Here is an 18,577-nt window from a genome sequence, read left to right as displayed (position 1 = left end):
GCGATGCGAGGTAAACATTGACGAAGTGTGTCCTTTGGGGAATGTCCAGCGTCCGCAGACGAAGGTTGAAGATCTGGAGCCGAATTTGTTGTAATAAGCGGCGGTAGTTAAGAGCCGAAGTGCACCGTATGTCGTTGTGACACTCTATTCCGAGACATTTGATAGTGCCACGAAGCTGTAGGGGTTCGACACACGCTGGGGTCAACCCGTCTCCTATGGCCATGGCGACGGATTTGGGGACGTTGAGACAGCTGCCGGAAGCCACACCGTACGTGGTAATTCATTCTAGTGCTCTGTTGACATCATCGCGATTGCGGAACACGAGAACCAGGTCGTCTGCATATGCTGTACAACGAAATGTGACGTCACGTAGGGTAAGACCGGTGACGCGTTGACGGAGGCCACAGAGGAGCGGTTCCAGTGCCAGAGCATATAGTAACGTCGACAAGGGGCAGCCTTGACGCACGGAGCGGAAAATCGCGAGGGACTGCGAGAGATCCCTCTGACCGAACACGCTGAGCTACCGTGCCGGCTGCCTATCCATCTGAGCCACCGAGGACACAGAGGATAGCGCGACTGCAGGGATTTATCTCTGGCACGCCTCCCGCGCAACCGACATTCTCATCGTATTGTCCCGCACTACATTCGTAGTGGCCCGGCCCATTATACTCATTACTCGCGGCGCGTTGCCGATTACCGTAAGAGTTCGGGCATTGTTTGTGCATTTGCACAGAAGATGGTGGTGGTGGTTAGTGTTTAACGTCCCGTCGACAACGAGGTCATTAGAGGCGGAGCGCAAGCTCGGATTAGGTAAGGATTGGGAAGGAAATCGGGCGTGCCCTTTCAAAGGAACCATCCCGGCATTTGCCTGAAACGATTTAGGGAAATCACGGAAAACCTAAATCAGGATGGCTGGAGACGAGATTGAACCGTCGTCCTCTCGAAGCGAGTCCAGTGTGCTAACCACTGCGCCACCTCGCTCGGTGCATAGAAGAAGAAGATGGTCTAGTGGCCGGTGAGCCTTATATATATAACACATACCATCTTAGTATATATATATATATATATATATATATATATATATATATATATATATATATATATACGGTCGGGGCACACATTTTCATCTGTCCCCGTTGACGTATGTCAACGCCTGTAAGCATCTAAGGGTGTTCATTTCATTGTAATTTCATTCTAACGAGCTGCATGGTCACCGATGGTATCTGTTGTTTCGGACATGTCCGAAAGAACACATATCATCTATATCATCAGTGAGTAAGATATTTTAAAGTATTTTTTTTATTGTGAAGTGATGTTTTGGAACGAGTTATGTGATATTGCAACAAAGTAATAAAAAAGAAATGTAACTTGAATTCGGAGTGCTGATTACTTTTTTACATCACCATTGTCCTAACTTGCAAAAGTTTAATCTTTAAGAATGGTTTATGAAACACATCTATAAAACTTTTGAATATCGCAGAATAACATCTAGGCCTCGTTGCATCCGAGCTTGGAATCATCACTACCTAGATTTTCGACGATTGAACCATGAGTTCACAACGAGACCAGCGTGGGAAACACGAAAAGATGAGTGCCTAGTTTATCCATTATTTCAAGAAATGACTTTATTAACTGTGCTCTAATGACACCTGCCACATAATATAACTTTGTTGTTGCACGAAAATGCAATATTTAGCAGCGTGAGCAACACTGCAATCATAATTAATTTTTGACGTTTGTTGTGGTAGGGTTGTTAGAGTCTCTGCATCTACGGGGGTAGTCACCGAGTTTTAATTATATCTCGACAAAGCACAAGCTCTGACCGTAGGGCCTCTGATGGTGTTTTCTCCTCTCATTAAGGGTGCTTCACTTTTTCTTGTCAGGCAGAGTACTAGTAATGCTTCTCATCACAGAAGGCATCACAGTTGAAGACAGTATATTTATTTTCCTTTTCTTTTTCCCAGCAAATAAAATCCAGAGTTGCTGGAAAAATTTGAGGACATGTTTTAAAGAAGAATTCAGTACCCCGAGTGACTTAAAATCTGGATGAGTTTCAAAGAAACGACATAAATACGAATACTTCGATCACTGCTATCCCGTTTGCTGTCATTGAACGAATGGCAAACTAGCAGCAATGTTCCAGAACACTCTCAAAAATGCCAGTGAAACCATCAATAAGCAGCACTATTTCTTCAGAGGAAATCTTAATGCAGATGCAGGAATCACAGACACTGCCAGTCCAAGTACTAGTGGACAGCGATCAGTGCATAGAAAAAAAAAGAGAAGAAGCTGTTAAGGAGAACGTCTTTTCAGATATTAGAAACGGTGGGCAAATAAGTTGTTGATGAGGACACACATTTTATGCTGTCTTTTGTACCTTGATTTCAGAGACTGAATAACGGAGGAAAATTGAAATTAATAATGGCATTCTTGCAAGCAATTGCTGATCCTATCCAATAAATCATCAGTTGCAGTTGCTGAAGAGATGCCAATTGAGCTCCACTTGGTAAAGTCGGAAGATTCTACACATTTGTGTTAACTTTCAAAGAAACGAAATCAAATTTTCTCATATACACCGCTTTCGTTCTCAAATCTGTTTATCTCATAATAAACAAAACCTATCAGTACTTGAAAAACTGTAACAAACGACGTTCTGATACACAATTTGAGGTGAAATAATAGCAAATAACATATCAAAACTATGGGTAGGTGCTCTGGAGTACTCCCAAAATTATGAAGGATGTGACGTCAGTTCTTTATAAGATTTAAATCGACCGTGTGTGCGAACAATCATCGATCGATTTGCAAAAACGAGATACTAGCTATCGGCCGAATATAGTGAGTGGATCTGAAAGTCGTTCGTGCGCTCCTTGCCTTAGGCTGCACTTGAGAGGCCGTGTAACGAACTGTGTTAGCGACTCGTACTCACCACCCAGTAGTATCTGTCGAGTTTGTCAGGGTGCTTCTTGCGGAAGAGCGAGACCCGCGGCTGGTGAAAGACGAGCGTAATGACGTTGCCGTGGTCGTCTCCCAGGTAGAGCGTGGACCGGCCCGATGTGTGCACGTCGGAGGCTGCGTAGCACGCACACTCGGCCACATTCCGCATCCCACTCACCACGCACAACGGAGTGTGCACCAAGCTGGAAAGCACACAGTCCGTTGGAATACTTAGCAGTTTCCTCGCAAGCATTACACAACTATTTAAAAAATATATACACTCCTGGAAATGGAAAAAAGAACACATTGACACTGGTGTGTCAGACCCACCATACTTGCTCCGGACACTGCGAGAGGGCTGTGCAAGCAATGACCACACGCACGGCACAGCGGACACACCAGCAACCGCGGTTTTGGCCGTCGAATGGCGCTAGCTGCGCAGCATTTGTGCACCGCCGCCGTCAGTGTCAGCCAGTTTACCGTGGCATACGGAGCTCCATCGCAGTCTTTAACACTGGTAGCATGCCGCGACAGCGTGGACGTGAACCGTATGTGCAGTTGACGGACTTTGAGCGAGGGCGTATAGTGGGCATGCGGGAGGCCGGGTGGACGTACCGCCGAATTGCTCAACACGTGGGGCGTGAGGTCTCCACAGTACATCGATGTTGTCGCCAGTGGTCGGCGGAAGGTGCACGTGCCCGTCGACCTGGGACCGGACCGCAGCGACGCACGGATGCACGCCAAGACCGTAGGATCCTACGCAGTGCCGTAGGGGACCGCACCGCCACTTCCCAGCAAATTAGGGACACTGTTGCTCCTGGGGTATCGGCGAGGACTATTCGCAACCGTCTCCATGAAGCTGGGCTACGGTCCCGCACACCGTTAGGCCGTCTTCCGCTCACGCCCCAACATCGTGCAGCCCGCCTCCAGTGGTGTCGCGACAGGCGTGAATGGAGGGACGAATGGAGACGTGTCGTCTTCAGCGATGAGAGTCGCTTCTGCCTTGGTGCCAATGATGGTCGTATGCGTGTTTGGCGCCGTGCAGGTGAGCGCAACAATCAGGACTGCATACGACCGAGGCACACAGGGCCAACACCCGGCATCATGGTGTGGGGAGCGGTCTCCTACACTGGCCGTACACCTCTGGTGATCGTCGAGGGGACACTGAATAGTGCACGGTACGTCCAAACCGTCATCGAACCCATCGTTCTACCATTCCTAGACCGGCAAGGGAACTTGCTGTTCCAACAGGACAATGCACGTCCGCATGTATCCCGTGCTACCCAACGTGCTCTAGAAGGTGTAAGTCAACTATCCTAGCCAGCAAGATCTCCGGATCTGTCCCCCATTAAGCATGTTTGGGACTGGATGAAGCGTCGTCTCACGCGGTCTGCACGTCCAGCACGAACGCTGGTCCAACTGAGGCGCCAGGTGGAAATGGCATGGCAAGCCGTTCCACAGGACTACATCCAGCATCTCTACGATCGTCTCCATGGGAGAATAGCAGCCTGCATTGCTGCGAAAGGTGGATATACACTGTACTAGTGCCGACATTGTGCATGCTCTGTTGCCTGTGTCTATGTGCCTGTGGTTCTGTCAGTGTGATCATGTGATGTATATGACCCCAGGAATGTGTCAATAAAGTTTCCCCTTCCTGGGATAATGAATTCACGGTGTTCTTATTTCAATTTCCAGGAGTGTATATAACTACACGCTGAGTTGCGATTTAAGATTCACATTTCGTGTATGACTGGATGTAGTGTATGTAACTAAATTCCGTTTACAGACTTCGATTACAGGTTCCTTACACCAAAACAAGAAAAAAATTTCCTAATAAACAAGGGCTCTAAAATGCATACCTGATAGCTACGAGCACTTGTTCATCTTCGATACTGTGAAACACATCTCTTCTACTGCAATCTCTTTGCTTTCTTTATTTTCGGAGGCCTCCCCCCATGAACCATGGACCTTGCCGTTGGTGGAGAGGCCTCAGCGATACAGATAGCCGTACCGAAGGTTCAACCACAACGGAGGGGTATCTGTTGAGAAGCCAGACAAACGTGTGGTTCCTGTAGAGGGGCAGCAGCCTTTTCAGTAGTTGCAGGGGCAACAGTCTGGATGATTGACTGATCTGGCCTTGCAACATTAACCAAAACGGCCTTGCTGTGCTGGTACTGCGAACGGCTGAAAGCATGGGGAAACTACGGCCGTAATTTTTCCCGAGGGCATGCAGCTTTACTGTATGATTAAATGATGATAGCGTCCTCTTGGATAAAATATTCCGGAGGTAAAATAGTCCCCCATTGGGATCTCCGGGCGGGGATTACTCAAGAGGATGTCGTTATCAGGAGAAAGAAAACTGGCGTTCTACGGATCGGAGCGTGGAATGTCAGATCCCTTAATCGGGCAGGTAGGTTAGAAAATTTAAAAAGGAAAATGAATAGGTTAAAGTGAGATATCGTGGGAATTAGTGAAGTTCGGTGGCAGGAGGAGCAAGACTTCTGGTCAGGTGACTACAGGGTTATACAAAATCAAATAGGGGTAATGCAGGAGTAGGTTTGATAATGAATAACAAAATAGGAATGCGGGTAAGCTACTACAAACAGCATAGTGAACGCATTATTGTGGCGAAGATACATACGAAGCCCACACCTACTACAGTAGTACAAGTTTATATGCCAACTAGCTCTCCAGATGACGAAGAAATTGAAGAAATGTATGATGAGATAAAAGAAATTATTCAGATAGTGAAGGGTGACGAAAATTTAATAGTCATGGGTGACTGGAATTCGGCAGTAGGAAAAGGGAGAGAAGGAAACATAGTAGGTGAATTGGGGGGAAGAAATGAAAGAGGAAGCCGCCTGGTAAAATTTTGTACAGAGCATAACTTAATCACAGCTAAAACTTGGTTCAAGAATCATGAAAGAAGGTTGTATACATGGAAGAAACCTGGAGATACTAAAAGGTATCAGATAGATTATATAATGGTAAGACAGAGGTTGAGGAACCAGGTTTTAAATTGTAAGACATTTCCAGGGGCAGATGTGGACTCTGACCACAACCTATTGGTTATGACCTGTAGATTAAAACTGAATAAACTGCAAAAAGATGGGAATTTAAGGAGATGGGACCTGGATAAACTGAATAAACCAGAGTTTGTACAGAGTCTCAGGGAGAGATCAAGGGGGCAATTGACAGGAATGGGGGAAAGAAATACAGTAGAAGAAGAATGGGTAGATTTGAGGGATGAAGTAGTGAAGGCAGCAGAGGATGAAGTAGGTAAAAGGACAAGGGCTGCTAGAAATCCTTGGGTAACAGAAGAAATATTGAATTTAAGTGATGAAAGGAGAAAATATAATAATGCAGTAAATGAAGCAGGCAAAAAGGAATACAGACGTCTCAAAAATGAGATCGACAGGAAGTGCAAAATGGTTAAGCAGGGATGGCTAGAGGACAAATGTAAGGATGTAGAGGCTTATCTCACTAGGGGTAAGATAGATACTGCCTACAGGAAAATTAAAGAGACCTTTGGAGATAAGAGAACCACTTGTATGAACATCAAGAGCTCAGATGGAAACCCAGTTCTAAGCAAAGAAGGGAAAGCAGAAAGGTGGAAGGAGTATATAGAGGGCATATACAAGGGCGATGTACTTGAGGACACTATTATAGAAATGGAAGAGGATGTAGATAAAGATGAAATGAGAGATACGATACTGCGTGAAGAGTTTGACAGAGCACTGAAAGACATAAGTCGAAACAAGGCCCCCGGAATAGACAACATTCCATTGGAACTACTGACGGCCTTGGGAGAGCCAGTCCTGACAAAACTCTACCATCTGGTGAGCAAGATGTATGAGACAGGCGAAATACCCTCAGACTTCAAGAACAATATGATAATTCCAATCCCAAAGAAAGCATTTGTTGACAGATGTAAAAATTACCGAACTATCAGTTTAATAAGTTACAGCTGCAAAATACTAACGCGAATTCCTTACAGACGAATGGAGAAACTGATAGAAGCCGACCTCGGGGAAGATCAGTTTGGATTCCGTAGAAATGTTGGATCACGTGAGGCAATACTGACCCTACGACTTATCTTAGAAGCTAGATAAAGGAAGGGCAAACCTACGTTTCTAGCATTTGTAGACTTAGAGAAAGCTTTTAACAATGTCGACTGGAATACTCTATTTCAAATTCTGAAGGTGGCAGGGGTAAAACACAGGGAGCGAAAGGCTATTTACAATTTGTACAGAAACCAGATGGCAGTCATACGAGTTGAGGGGTATGAAAGGGAAGCAGTGGTTGGGAAGGGAGTGAACAGGGTCGTAGTCTCTCCCCGATGTTATTCAATCTGTATATTGAGGAAGCAGTAAAGGAAACAAAAGAAAAATTTGGAGTAGGTATTAAAATCCATGGAGAAGAAATAAAAACTTTGATGTTCGCCGATGACATCGTAACTCTGTCAGAGACAGCAAAGGACTTGGAAGAGCAGTTGAACGGAATGGATAGTGTCTTGAAAGGAGGATATCATATGAACATCAGCAAAAGCAAAACGAGGACAATGGAATGTAGTCGAATTAAGTCGGGTGATGCTGAGGGAATTAGATTAGGAAATGAGACACTTAAAGTGGTAAAAGAGTTTTGCTATTTGGGGAGCAAAATAACTGATGATGGTCGAAGTAGAGAGGATATAAAATGTAGACTGGCAATGGCACGGAAAGCGTTTCTGAAGAAGAGAAATTTGTTAACATCGAGTACAGATTTAAGTGTCAGGAAGACATTTCTGAAAGTATTTGTATGGAGTGTAGCCATGTATGGAAGTGAAACATGGACGGTAAATAGTTTGGACAAGAAGAGGATAGAAGCTTTCGAAATATGGTGCTACAGAAAAAGTCTGAAGATTAGATGGGTAGATCACATAACTATTGAGGAGGTATTGAATAGAATTGGGGAGAAGAGGAGCTTGTGGCACAACTTGACTAGAAGAAGGGATCGGTTGGTAGGACATGTTCTGAGGCATTATGGGATCACCAAATTAGTATTGGAGGGCAGCATGGAGGGTAAAAATCGTAGAGGGAGACCTAGAGATGACTACACTAAACAGATTCAGAAGGATGTAGGTTGCAGTAGGTACTGATGATGATGAAGCTTGCACAGGATATAGTAGCATGAAGAGCTGGATCAAACCAGTCTCAGGACTGAAGACCACAACAACAACAACATTTTGGGAAGAGGTGGTATAGACAAAAACAAGAAAAAATGTCCGTTAAAGATGGATTCTAAACTGCATACCTGAAGAGCAGCGAGCACTTGTTCAACAGATGTGTTTCACAGTAGTGAGGGTGAGCAAGTGTTCATAGCTCCTAAAGTAAGCAGTTTATAGGCCATGTTTATGGACTTTTTTCCTTGTTTTGGACCATGCTGCTTGCTACCAGAATGGAGAGGTCATAGAAAATGGCAGCCAAAACAAAGATGCCACATTTGAAGTTTTTGAGGTTTTCTAAAATCCTAAGAAGAATATTAATTATTAAAAACAACATTATGGGATTGCTGAGCAACTATTCTCTTGTAACCTACGAATATTTAGTCAAGATTTGTTTTCTTTTTCAGTGTACCAAACGGCTGGTATATGGCAGTCGACATGACCTTCTGCAGGAAGACCTCGTGTACTCACACAATAAAGTGGAGATATTTTCTCTATACTTCGAGCTAAACTAGTTTATTAACATGGGAAATAGAAAACTGGTATAGAATTCCCTACCTACTTGATAACCCATGACTGACGTCGCGGAAAAACAAAAATGCCACACGGCTGTGACAATTGAACGTCCAAAGAATAACATTTTTCCCCAACTCAGAAGACATCAATTCCACAACTGTTGCTAGATCGGACAACAAAGGAATTTTCTTCACAGGTATCTTTTGAAGATGAAGTAATTAAATAGCATTCCTAGTATGTTGGAAAATCAAGTGAAGTGTCAGGACGTGAAAAATCATTAGACTCTGCGCAAATGATAAGAATACACTTGTCATGATAAGAATACACTTACAAGGAAACCTCCCCATCGCACCCCCTCAGAGTCAGCGGTAAGATGGTCCAGTGGATAGCTAGTCAAAAACTGAACAAAGATCAAGCATGAAAGCAGGAAGAAGGTGTACTGGACTATGAAAAAAAGCAAAATATAAATAGTGAAGGTGCGAGCCTAATATGTGCAACATTGAGTTGGGGGCGTTTTTGGTGATTAGAACGAGGTCGCTTTATTTCCCTTAAGACAACACTAAGTGCCGTAGGATGTGAACAGATTTTGCAGGCTTGCGTACTGTGTAAAGTAGATAGCAGTTCGGAGACGATGAGTGTATCAGCTTGTCAATGCAACCTAGGATAAAGTAGCATCTGCAAGCCACTGGTTTATGGACAACAGCATTCCTGAAACGGACTGGCGTGCCCAGAGTCAAGACCTCAACCCAATGGAATACCTTTGCGATGAGTTAGAATGTCGTCTTCGAACGGACTCTCAACGTCCAACCTTCATTCAAGCCGTGAGGCGAAGGGTAGACACACATCATTTTAATATCCACTAATAGGTGTCCGAATAATTTTAATCAGGTAGTGTATGTAGATGTACGAGGGGCGTTCAATACGTAATGCAATGTTTTTTTTTTTTGGAATCAGGTTTCTTTTTTTTCTTTTTTTTCACGGTTCCAATATACGCAGAGTCCACACCTGAACGCAATAGAATACCTTTGGGATGAGTTAGAACTTCGATTTCGAACAGGATCCCAAGTTCCAACCTTCTCTGGTTGGAACAATGGGCTGCCATTCCTTCACAGACATTGAGACACTTCACTGGAAGTGTCCCCAGGAAAGTTCGTGCCGTCAGGCGAAGGGTAGACACACCTTACATTAATACTAACAGGTGCCCGGGTAGTTTAAATCAGATAATGTATGTTAATGAATGTGGGGGCACCCCACACTCTTTCGGCAACAAAACCCTGCTGTTGAAGGTAATCTCCGTTCAGTGCGACGCTCCTAGCGCCACCTTGCTGAGAGAGCCATTATGTCCACATTGTATCACTCAGCTGGTTGATGTCAGAGCCAACGTCTTGCTGGATCAATAACCTCGCCATTATTCATACCGCTTACTGCAGAAATCGGAAGGTGCGAGACCTGTGTGGTATGGAGGATGAAGAAAAACACTACCATAAAGTTTTGAGAGCTGCGGTCGGTGCGTAGACTTGAGGAAGGACTTGTGTTGTAATGGAGAGGGAGAAGTTCGTCTGCATTTTTGTGGTGAATAATGCGCTGAAGTCGTTTCTTCAATTTGCTGAGGATAGCGCAATACACTTCACAGTCGATCGTTTCACGATAAGCGAGGATATCGAACAAAATAATCGCACCAGAGTCCTAGAAGACAATCGCCGTGACTTACCGTCTGAGGATACACCTTTGAACTTTTTCTTCAGAGGAGAGATAATGTGGCGCTGCTCCATCGATTGGTGATTTGTTTTCGGTTCGAAGTGATGAACCTATGTTTCATCGTCTGTGACGATGTTCGACAAAATGCTCGTTACGCGCAAGCAATTCCGCAGAGATTGTTCTTCGTTGCTCTTTATCGTCTTCTGTTAGGCGGAGAGGAACCCAGCGAGCACACAGCTTTGAGAACCTCGGCTGACGGACGAGTGTGTCAGCATTACCAACTGAGTCATCCAGTTGTGCAGTGATGTGTTTGCTTGTGATCCGTCGATCACCTCGAATGAGAGTGTCCACACGTTCCTACATTGCCGGTAGCGGTAGATCGAATAAGTTTGCGAGACATTGTTGCTGTGGTGACAGAGCCCAACGACTCCCCGTGCTTTTGTTCACTTCCTGATCTACGTAGATATCTCGCAAGCGCCGATAGAAACTCAGTGACAGCTCTCTGCCTGGAACGTACGTCCGTTACAGTCACCACTTTGTAGGCCGCCACCCATCGGAACCACATGAAACTGTAAGGACTGAAGCGGGAATACTCCACGATGTCTCACAACAAATTTCGGGCATTTTAAATCGAAACCGGCGGAGAAGAAAAGTATGGAACTACTTACTGAACGCTCCACGTAGAGAGCACAAAAAGAGTGGAGCAGGACGGCCAGTGTGTGGCAGAGCTCACCAGGAGGCGTCGTAGAGGAGCAGGCTGCGGTCGGAGGCGAGGTAGAGCACGGCGGCGGCGTCGGGCAGGTGCAGCGCGTCGGTGAGCCAGGTGTGCGCGAGGCGGCGGCGGCGCGTCGCCCCCAGCCCCAGCGGCAGCACGTACTCCTCCAGCGGCTCCAGCCGGCCGCCGTACAGCCCCACGCGGCCCAGCCGGCACGCCGCCAGGTAGCAGAATGAGCCCGCCTGCCGCAGTGCCAGCACCCGCAGCACCGGCTCTCGCTGCGCACCGACGTCGCAGTGCATGTAGGAAATACACTGTGTATCATTTCTGGCGTATTCAGCCATCCCATTAGGCTCCAGGAAGCTATTACCAGGGCAGTGGAGATGCAAGAAGCATAGAGATGACGCAACGTGGGATGAGGTACCGGTGACAGATGTTAGATTCGGTACCATTCCCGTGAGAAAGACCGCCTGAATGTTGCTGCTGCTCTGTGATTGGCTGCTGCGGTCGGCGGTAGGCCGCCAAAACGTTAAACTTTAGTTGCTATTATTAATTAAACCTGTCGTCCAAATTACTTCATTTTATTTAAATTAAACATCTCTCAACAGCCAGCTATCAATCAGTCATTTCAAAATTATTAAAATCAAAGTATTACTAAAACAAAAGACTGACAATATTACTGCCGATGCACTTCGGTGGCGTTCGGGTCACGCCTTGCTGGCTTGGCGCGCGAAGTGTCTCGGGCAGTCTGGCTCTCCAGTTCTGACCGTTCCAGTAGACAGACAGGTTGTCTGTTATAGCAGTGTTTGTTTCATGCAGTTTTGTTTACTACAGTTCCGACCGTCGCTAGGTACAGACATGTTGTCTGTAATAGTAGTATTTGATTCATGTAATTTTATTCTCCAGTTCTGATGGTTCCAGTAGACAGACATGTCGTCTGTGGCAGGATGTATTTCGTGTTATTTTAGCCAGATATAATTACTGTGGAAAGGTATGTTCAATACGTTGTGATCAAGAATAGTTTCTCGTGTCTATACCAATAAAAACGCGAGTGACATTCCAAATGAGTTATAGTTTATTCGCAGCAGCAGTTCCTTGCGAAGTTAATTTCAGCCTCAAGAAAAAGAATCCACGACCTGCGTGCTGTTTTCTGCGCTGGGGACATCATCATCATGAAGACAGCAGGTTAGTGAAGTGTACAAGAACTTATGTATTCCACACGGGGCAGTGGAAACAACTAGGCACCTCGCGGGTACTGCATTCACAGTACAAATGTGCTCAGTGACACGTCATATGCAGAGGATGAAAGTATTAACACTGTCTCACTTTTATTCCTTTTTCTTGCCGTAACTGGCGGAAATGGAGAGTCTTACACCAACTTGACAGAAAGCTAACAAACTGATTCTCCAGTACTTTCACCCCTACTGAAAATTTCGTTTACAGATTCATCCTTATGCGAGTTTATTTTCAAGACAGAAATCAAGCATCAAGCAGTTCATAACGACGCGGCTGCGCGATAAAGGGGAATATCATCAAATACACAATGGACCCAATAAACGCCTCTGGTGTTATGTTAATGTTCAGCACGACATCTTCATCTACATAATGGCGGTGGACAAATACATGGAAACACCAAAAACCCAAAAATTTACATACCTAATACGGTGTAGACATTCATAACAGCTTCCAGTCGTCCAAGAATGGATAAATACAGCTCCCCTAGGGCTTTAAGGGAATCTTCTGTCGGTCTTCCTACCTGTCACGATCACTTAACGCACACTTTCATCCTTCTCCTCACAAAACCACTCCTCGTCTTGAAACGCAGCGTCACCACTGGGGAACAAACTTTGCACCATGGTATGGAACAGCTCAGCCAAAATGATCAAATAATCATAAGGAGTAATGTGATCTTGCAGAGTAACCATGAGGCCCATAGACTTCTACGATATGACCACCCATACCATCACCAAAGCCCTGCCATTTTTCACACTTGGGATGTAAACTCGGCCAGAAGTTAGAATCAGTATGAATCAAGACTCATCTGTCCAAATGGCTTTCTAACATTGCTCCATAGTCCAAGTTTTATGTCCTCAGCACGACAATTTCCTGCCACGGCCATTTGCATCATTTATGAGTGGTTTTGGAATTCCTACTTCTGTAGCTTCCTTCGCTTTCTTTAGATCCTGACAGGTTTCGTCAGTGCGAAATTCAGTTCTGCAGTGAGTTTTGCAGCTGTCGTCCTCTTATTTTTCGTCACAGTCCTGTTCAATGATCGTCTGTCACGATCACTTAACACACACATTCGTCTGTGCTCTGATTTAGCGGATGATGTCTTTCCGCTTTACCTGTGTGCGATATAAATCTTCGATACGGTGTCTCTTGAAACACTTAGGCTGTCTTGTTTACAGAATCACCACCATACGAGTACCAACATCTACATCTACATGGATACTCTGCAAATCACATTTAAGTGGCAGAGGGTTCATCGAACCACCTTCACAATTTTCTATTATTCCAATCTCGTATAGCGCGCGGAAAGAATGAACACATATATCTTATCCTACGAGCTCTAATTTCACTTATTTTATCGTGGTAATCGTTCCGCCCTATGTAGGTCGATGTCAACAAAATATTTTCGCATTCGGAGGAGAAAGTTGGTGATTGGAATTTCGTTAGTAGATTCCGTCGCAACGAAAAACGCATTTCCTTTAATGATGTCCAGCCCAAATCCTGTATCATTTCTGTGACACTCTCTCCCATATAATACAAAACGTGCCGCCTTTCTTTGAACTTTTTCGATGTACTCCGTCAGTCCTACCTGGTAAGGTTCCCACGGCTCGCAGCAATATTCTAAAAGAGGACGGACAAGCGTAGTGTAGGCAGTCTCCTTAGTAGGTCTGCTACATTTTCTAAGTGTGCTGCCAATAAAACGCAGCCTTTGGTTAGCCTTCCCCACAACATTTTCTATGTGTTCTTTCCAATTGAAGCTGTTAGTAATTGTAATACCTAGGTATTTAGTTGAATTTACGGCTTTTAGATTAGACTGATTTATCGTGTGACCGAAGTTTAACGAGTTCCTTTGTATAAGTTTGAATTCACCTAGCTGCAACTGCACAGAACACTGTTATCACCAAGACTGACACTTGCATCATAGTGAGAACACTAAACATGTCAAATAGAACAGCACAACCCACAGGTTTGGCTTGCATCAGCATTTATGTTCAAGCAAGCATTTCTCGCGGTGTTTCCAGATTTTTGTCCAACCCCTGCACAGATTCCGCAAGCCACCATATGGCGCTTGGCAGAGGGTACCTTGTATCACTCCTACTCATTTCCTGTTACGTTCGCAATCAGAGCGAGGGAAAAACGACTATCTATTGCGTCCGCACGAGGCACAATTTCTCTTATCTTGTCTTCGCGGACTTTACGCGCAATGTACGTTTGTGGCAGTAAAATCGTCCTGCAGTCAGCTGTAAGAATTTCGTCTTTCTTCCACGGATTCCCGTTTGAGTTCATATAGCATCTCCGTAACACTCCCTTGTTGTTTGAACCTATCTGCACAAATATAACAGCACACCCCTGAATTGCTTTGCTGTCTTCCTTTACTCGGACCTGTGGGGATGCCAAACACCTGAGCAGAATTCAAAAACGTCTCGTGCTAATGTTATATATTCGGTCTCTGTTACACGCGAACTACAGTTTCCTAGGATTCTACCAATAAAACGAAGTCCACCATTCGCCTTCCCTACTACCACTCTTATGTGTTCGTCCCATTTCATATTGCTTTGCAACGTTGCACCTAGATATTTAATAGATGCGACTGTATGAAACAGCACACCACTAATATTACGCCCTCTTTTGCATGTCACCTCTCATTTTCATCAATTTTATCAATGTTTTATGCCATTGCACGGTAGTAACAGATCGAATAAGGTTATTGTAACGAAGATTCCTAGCACCGATTGACTGCACTGTCCTCTTGATTCTGAGAATACTTGAGGACTGTGCCCTGCTGGGGCCGACTTTCTGGCGCCGGATGGCCGGTGGTCTAGGCAGGTTGTTTTCGTAGCCGGTCAAACGGCAATTTCAGTGCCCTCAGTTGAATAGCAGAGGCATGACTGGTCAAATTAAACTGAGGATAGTTGACGTCATAAAGCCCTGCTCGAAATCGGAGGGAATTTTGGAATCTGAACTGAATTCTGATTCGCAGTTTTCGAGGAGAGTAGGGAGTAGAGCAATGTTGGCTTCGCTCTTGCGTTGCGCGGGCAGGTGAATTCGGGATCTGATCTTCCTCGGAGTCGGACGGTCTTGCGACTAGGTCGCTCGTTTTCGGAAGAACTTAGAATTCTCGGACAGCCTCCGCAGCCACGAGTTGACACAGAGTCGCTGCACGGCAGAAGTCGGCGCCTACGTTATCAGGACGCTGTCTACCGACGACGTGCTGCAGATTTCAGTACTGGTACAATTTTTGCAGTTCTGGCGTTCTAGGACCTTATCAATTTTATACTGAGTCCCTTAGCAGCACGCGCGCCCGCTTTGCTACAAGTCCACCTTGCTTGTTTCTCCATGTGATCCCATTTCAGATGTCACTACTAATTGCGATACCGCTATGTAGTCGGGAGATTAATATTTGATTCATTAGGACCTCCAATCTATTGCATCACAGAGAGTAGGAGCACCTTGTTCTCGAGCCAACTCTTATTCTCATAATATTTCCGTATACTCTATCCTTTAACCTACTGTGTGTGTCGGCAATCATGTGCATTTATGTTCTGATATACAATAAATCTCATTGTAATATTTAATCCGCATATCATTTCGTAGATTAGGCAGAATCCAATTTCCTGTTGTTTATTATGATAAAGTTCTCTTTTGTTCAGTAGATTACGATTTTTATTAAATTATTGTGAGTGTGCACTCCTTATTTTACCAACTAGCAGGGTAAACCATCATTTCCTTCCATTACCGTTGTGCACATAATTAATTAGCTGGTAGCTAAGGAGGGAGTCGAGTGCATATCTCGTTCTCATGCAAAATTCGTCTGAATTAAAGAGGTACAAACTCTTCTCCACCCTAGCACCTCGCAAACATTTAGAGTAAGCTGCCATCTTCACACCAAATGTTCTCCTACAGTCACTCAGAGACCACACTTTTCGTGCACAGCAGCATAATCAGCAAACAATGGTAGACTGCTGCTCACTGAGTCCGTCAGATCACTTTCGTGTATAGAGAACAAGAACAGTCCCATCACATTACCGTGGTGCACTCCTGATGATAACCTTAGTACTATGTTCTACTACTTAACGTGTCTTCGAGCAACTCATATATATGAGAACCTATTCCGTATGCTCGTACCTTCGATAACAGTCTACAGTCGGGCACTGCGTCAAACGCTTTCCGTAAATCTGGGAATATGGCATCTGTGTGTTGCCCTTCAGCCATGGTTCGCGGGATATCGTGCGAGAAAAGGACAAGCAGAACGTCGCATGAGAGCTGCTTTCTAAATCAGAACTGATTTTTGGACAGAAGCTTTTCACCTCAAGGAGACTCATCAAATTCGAACTTAGAACATGTTCAAGAATTCTGCAGCAAGCTGATGATGAGGACATTGCTTCAAGAATTCTGCAGCAAGCTGATGTTGAGGATACTGAGCTGAAATTTTGACTGTCTGTTCAAAATGGCTCTGAGCACTATGGGACTTAACATCTGAGGTAATCAGTCCCCTAGAACATAGAACTATTTAAACCTAACTAACCTAAGGACATCACGCACATGCATGCCCGAGGCAGGATTCGAACCTGCGACCGTAGAGGTAGCGCGGTTCCAGACTGAAGCGCCTAGGACCGCTCGTCCACAGCGGCCGGCCGCCTTTCTGTTCTTTACCGGAGTCACCCGCGTTTTCTTGCAGTCGCTTGGGACTTTGCGCTGGGCTAGAGCTTCGCCATAAATGCTAGCAAAGAAAGGGACCAATCCTGAAGAGAACTCTAACTGGGAATCCATCCGTGCCTGGCGACTTATTTGTTTTCAGCTCTTTCATTTGGTTCTCAACGCCAGGGATGACTGCATCCTACGTACTCTATAAAGGAGTCTTTGTGGCGGTCAAATGACGGTACATCTGTACAATACACCTGCGTGAACAGTTTTTTAAACTTGAATTTTAAAACTTCGGCTTTTAGCTGTCTTCTATTGGCGCAAAGACTGGTCGACGAGTGACTGAATAGAAGCCTTAGATCGACTTAGTGATTTTTACGCAAGACTAGAATTTTTTTCTGCGGCAGTGGAAGTTGTATCCTTCAGGCACCCATCTTCCTGCAACTGGGCGCCGACGCAACATTCCAACAGACGCCTCGTGCGCGCTTTCCCCGCCAGACAGCAAAACAGCTCGACCTCGGGACGCTACAAAGGAGACGGTTCGGTGATCTCCCAGCCCCTCCACCCCTCTCCCCTCCCTACAGCAGCGACGAATTCGGCGACAGATGTCACCGGATGTATGGATCGGGTCAGACAGCCTCCACCAGGCACCAGGCAGCCACACGCTTGGTGGGGTGGAAAATTCAATACCACCAAGCTGTCCACGGAAGTTGTGGACAGGCGTACCATCGTTAATTCGCCACGCAGTGCATTAGCTGCAGCGCTCCGGTCTGTTAAAGAGCTGTGCTGGCATCAGCTAACCACCATCACAGTACACCAGCGCGGTGCCTCAGCAGTGCACGGAGTCTTCAGACCCAACTGCATCTGCTACACCACGTGACGCGTCTTCACACGAGGCGTGAAAACGTTCGCGGACCTGGAGCTAGTGACGTCACAGCATGGAATTCGGTGTCCACAAGAAATACGGGTCTTGCAACGAACTTGCGACGTCACACTAGTCGGTTTGTTCGCCACACTTCACGAATGCTCGGCTCCGTACAGGGTCCACAAGAAATCAATATGTAAATGAAAATGTACCCACTAAAGGTCTTAACCATGACATTGAGGATTTCTCGAAAACGGGTCGTTTTAGGTATGATTTGTTATAATAAAATAAACGGAAATTACATATAGGTGCTTAAAGGCTTTCCATATTTGATGCTTTTAGTGTTGTAACTTGCCTGGTATGTAAGTTTGCCGCTTCAGTGCTATGTCACAACGATGATTTATCAAAAGCGCGTCGTTTTTGGTACAATTTGTCATAGTTAAATATCAAATGATACATTTGTAGTTGTAGCCTTTACATAGTGTATATTTTATAATTGACGGACTGTGGCCGAACGGTTCTAGGCGCTTCAGTCTGGAACCGAGCGACCGCTACCGTCGTACGTTCGAATCCTGCTCGGGCATGGATGTGTGTGATGTTCTTAGGTTAGTTAGGTTTAAGTAGTTCTAAGTTCTAGGGGACTGATGGCCTCATATTTTAAGTCCCATAGTGCTCAGAGCCATTTGAACCATTTTGAACTGAGGGACTGTTGCTATGTTGAAGCTATAGACAAGTTGGTAACGTCGTAAATCACAACTAGGAAGGAATCAGG

At 45.2% G+C, this 18,577-nt stretch overlaps 1 protein-coding gene across 1 annotated transcript in view; it reads right to left on the bottom strand.

Annotated features, from left to right (window-relative positions):
- LOC126273297 (uncharacterized) overlaps nt 1-18,577 on the bottom strand; it is a 112,453-nt gene that overhangs the window by 37,607 nt on the left and 56,269 nt on the right. The window contains exons 3-4 of the mRNA XM_049976843.1: nt 11,088-11,347; nt 2,930-3,140 (exon numbers count right to left, since the gene is read on the bottom strand). Coding sequence (XP_049832800.1) covers nt 2,930-3,140; nt 11,088-11,347 — 471 coding nt within the window. The remainder of the gene's footprint in view (nt 1-2,929; nt 3,141-11,087; nt 11,348-18,577) is intronic.

Source organism: Schistocerca gregaria, chromosome 5 (assembly GCF_023897955.1).
Source record: "Schistocerca gregaria isolate iqSchGreg1 chromosome 5, iqSchGreg1.2, whole genome shotgun sequence".
Classification (NCBI taxonomy): domain Eukaryota; kingdom Metazoa; phylum Arthropoda; class Insecta; order Orthoptera; family Acrididae; genus Schistocerca; species Schistocerca gregaria.
This window is presented reverse-complemented; position numbering and strand designations above follow the sequence as displayed.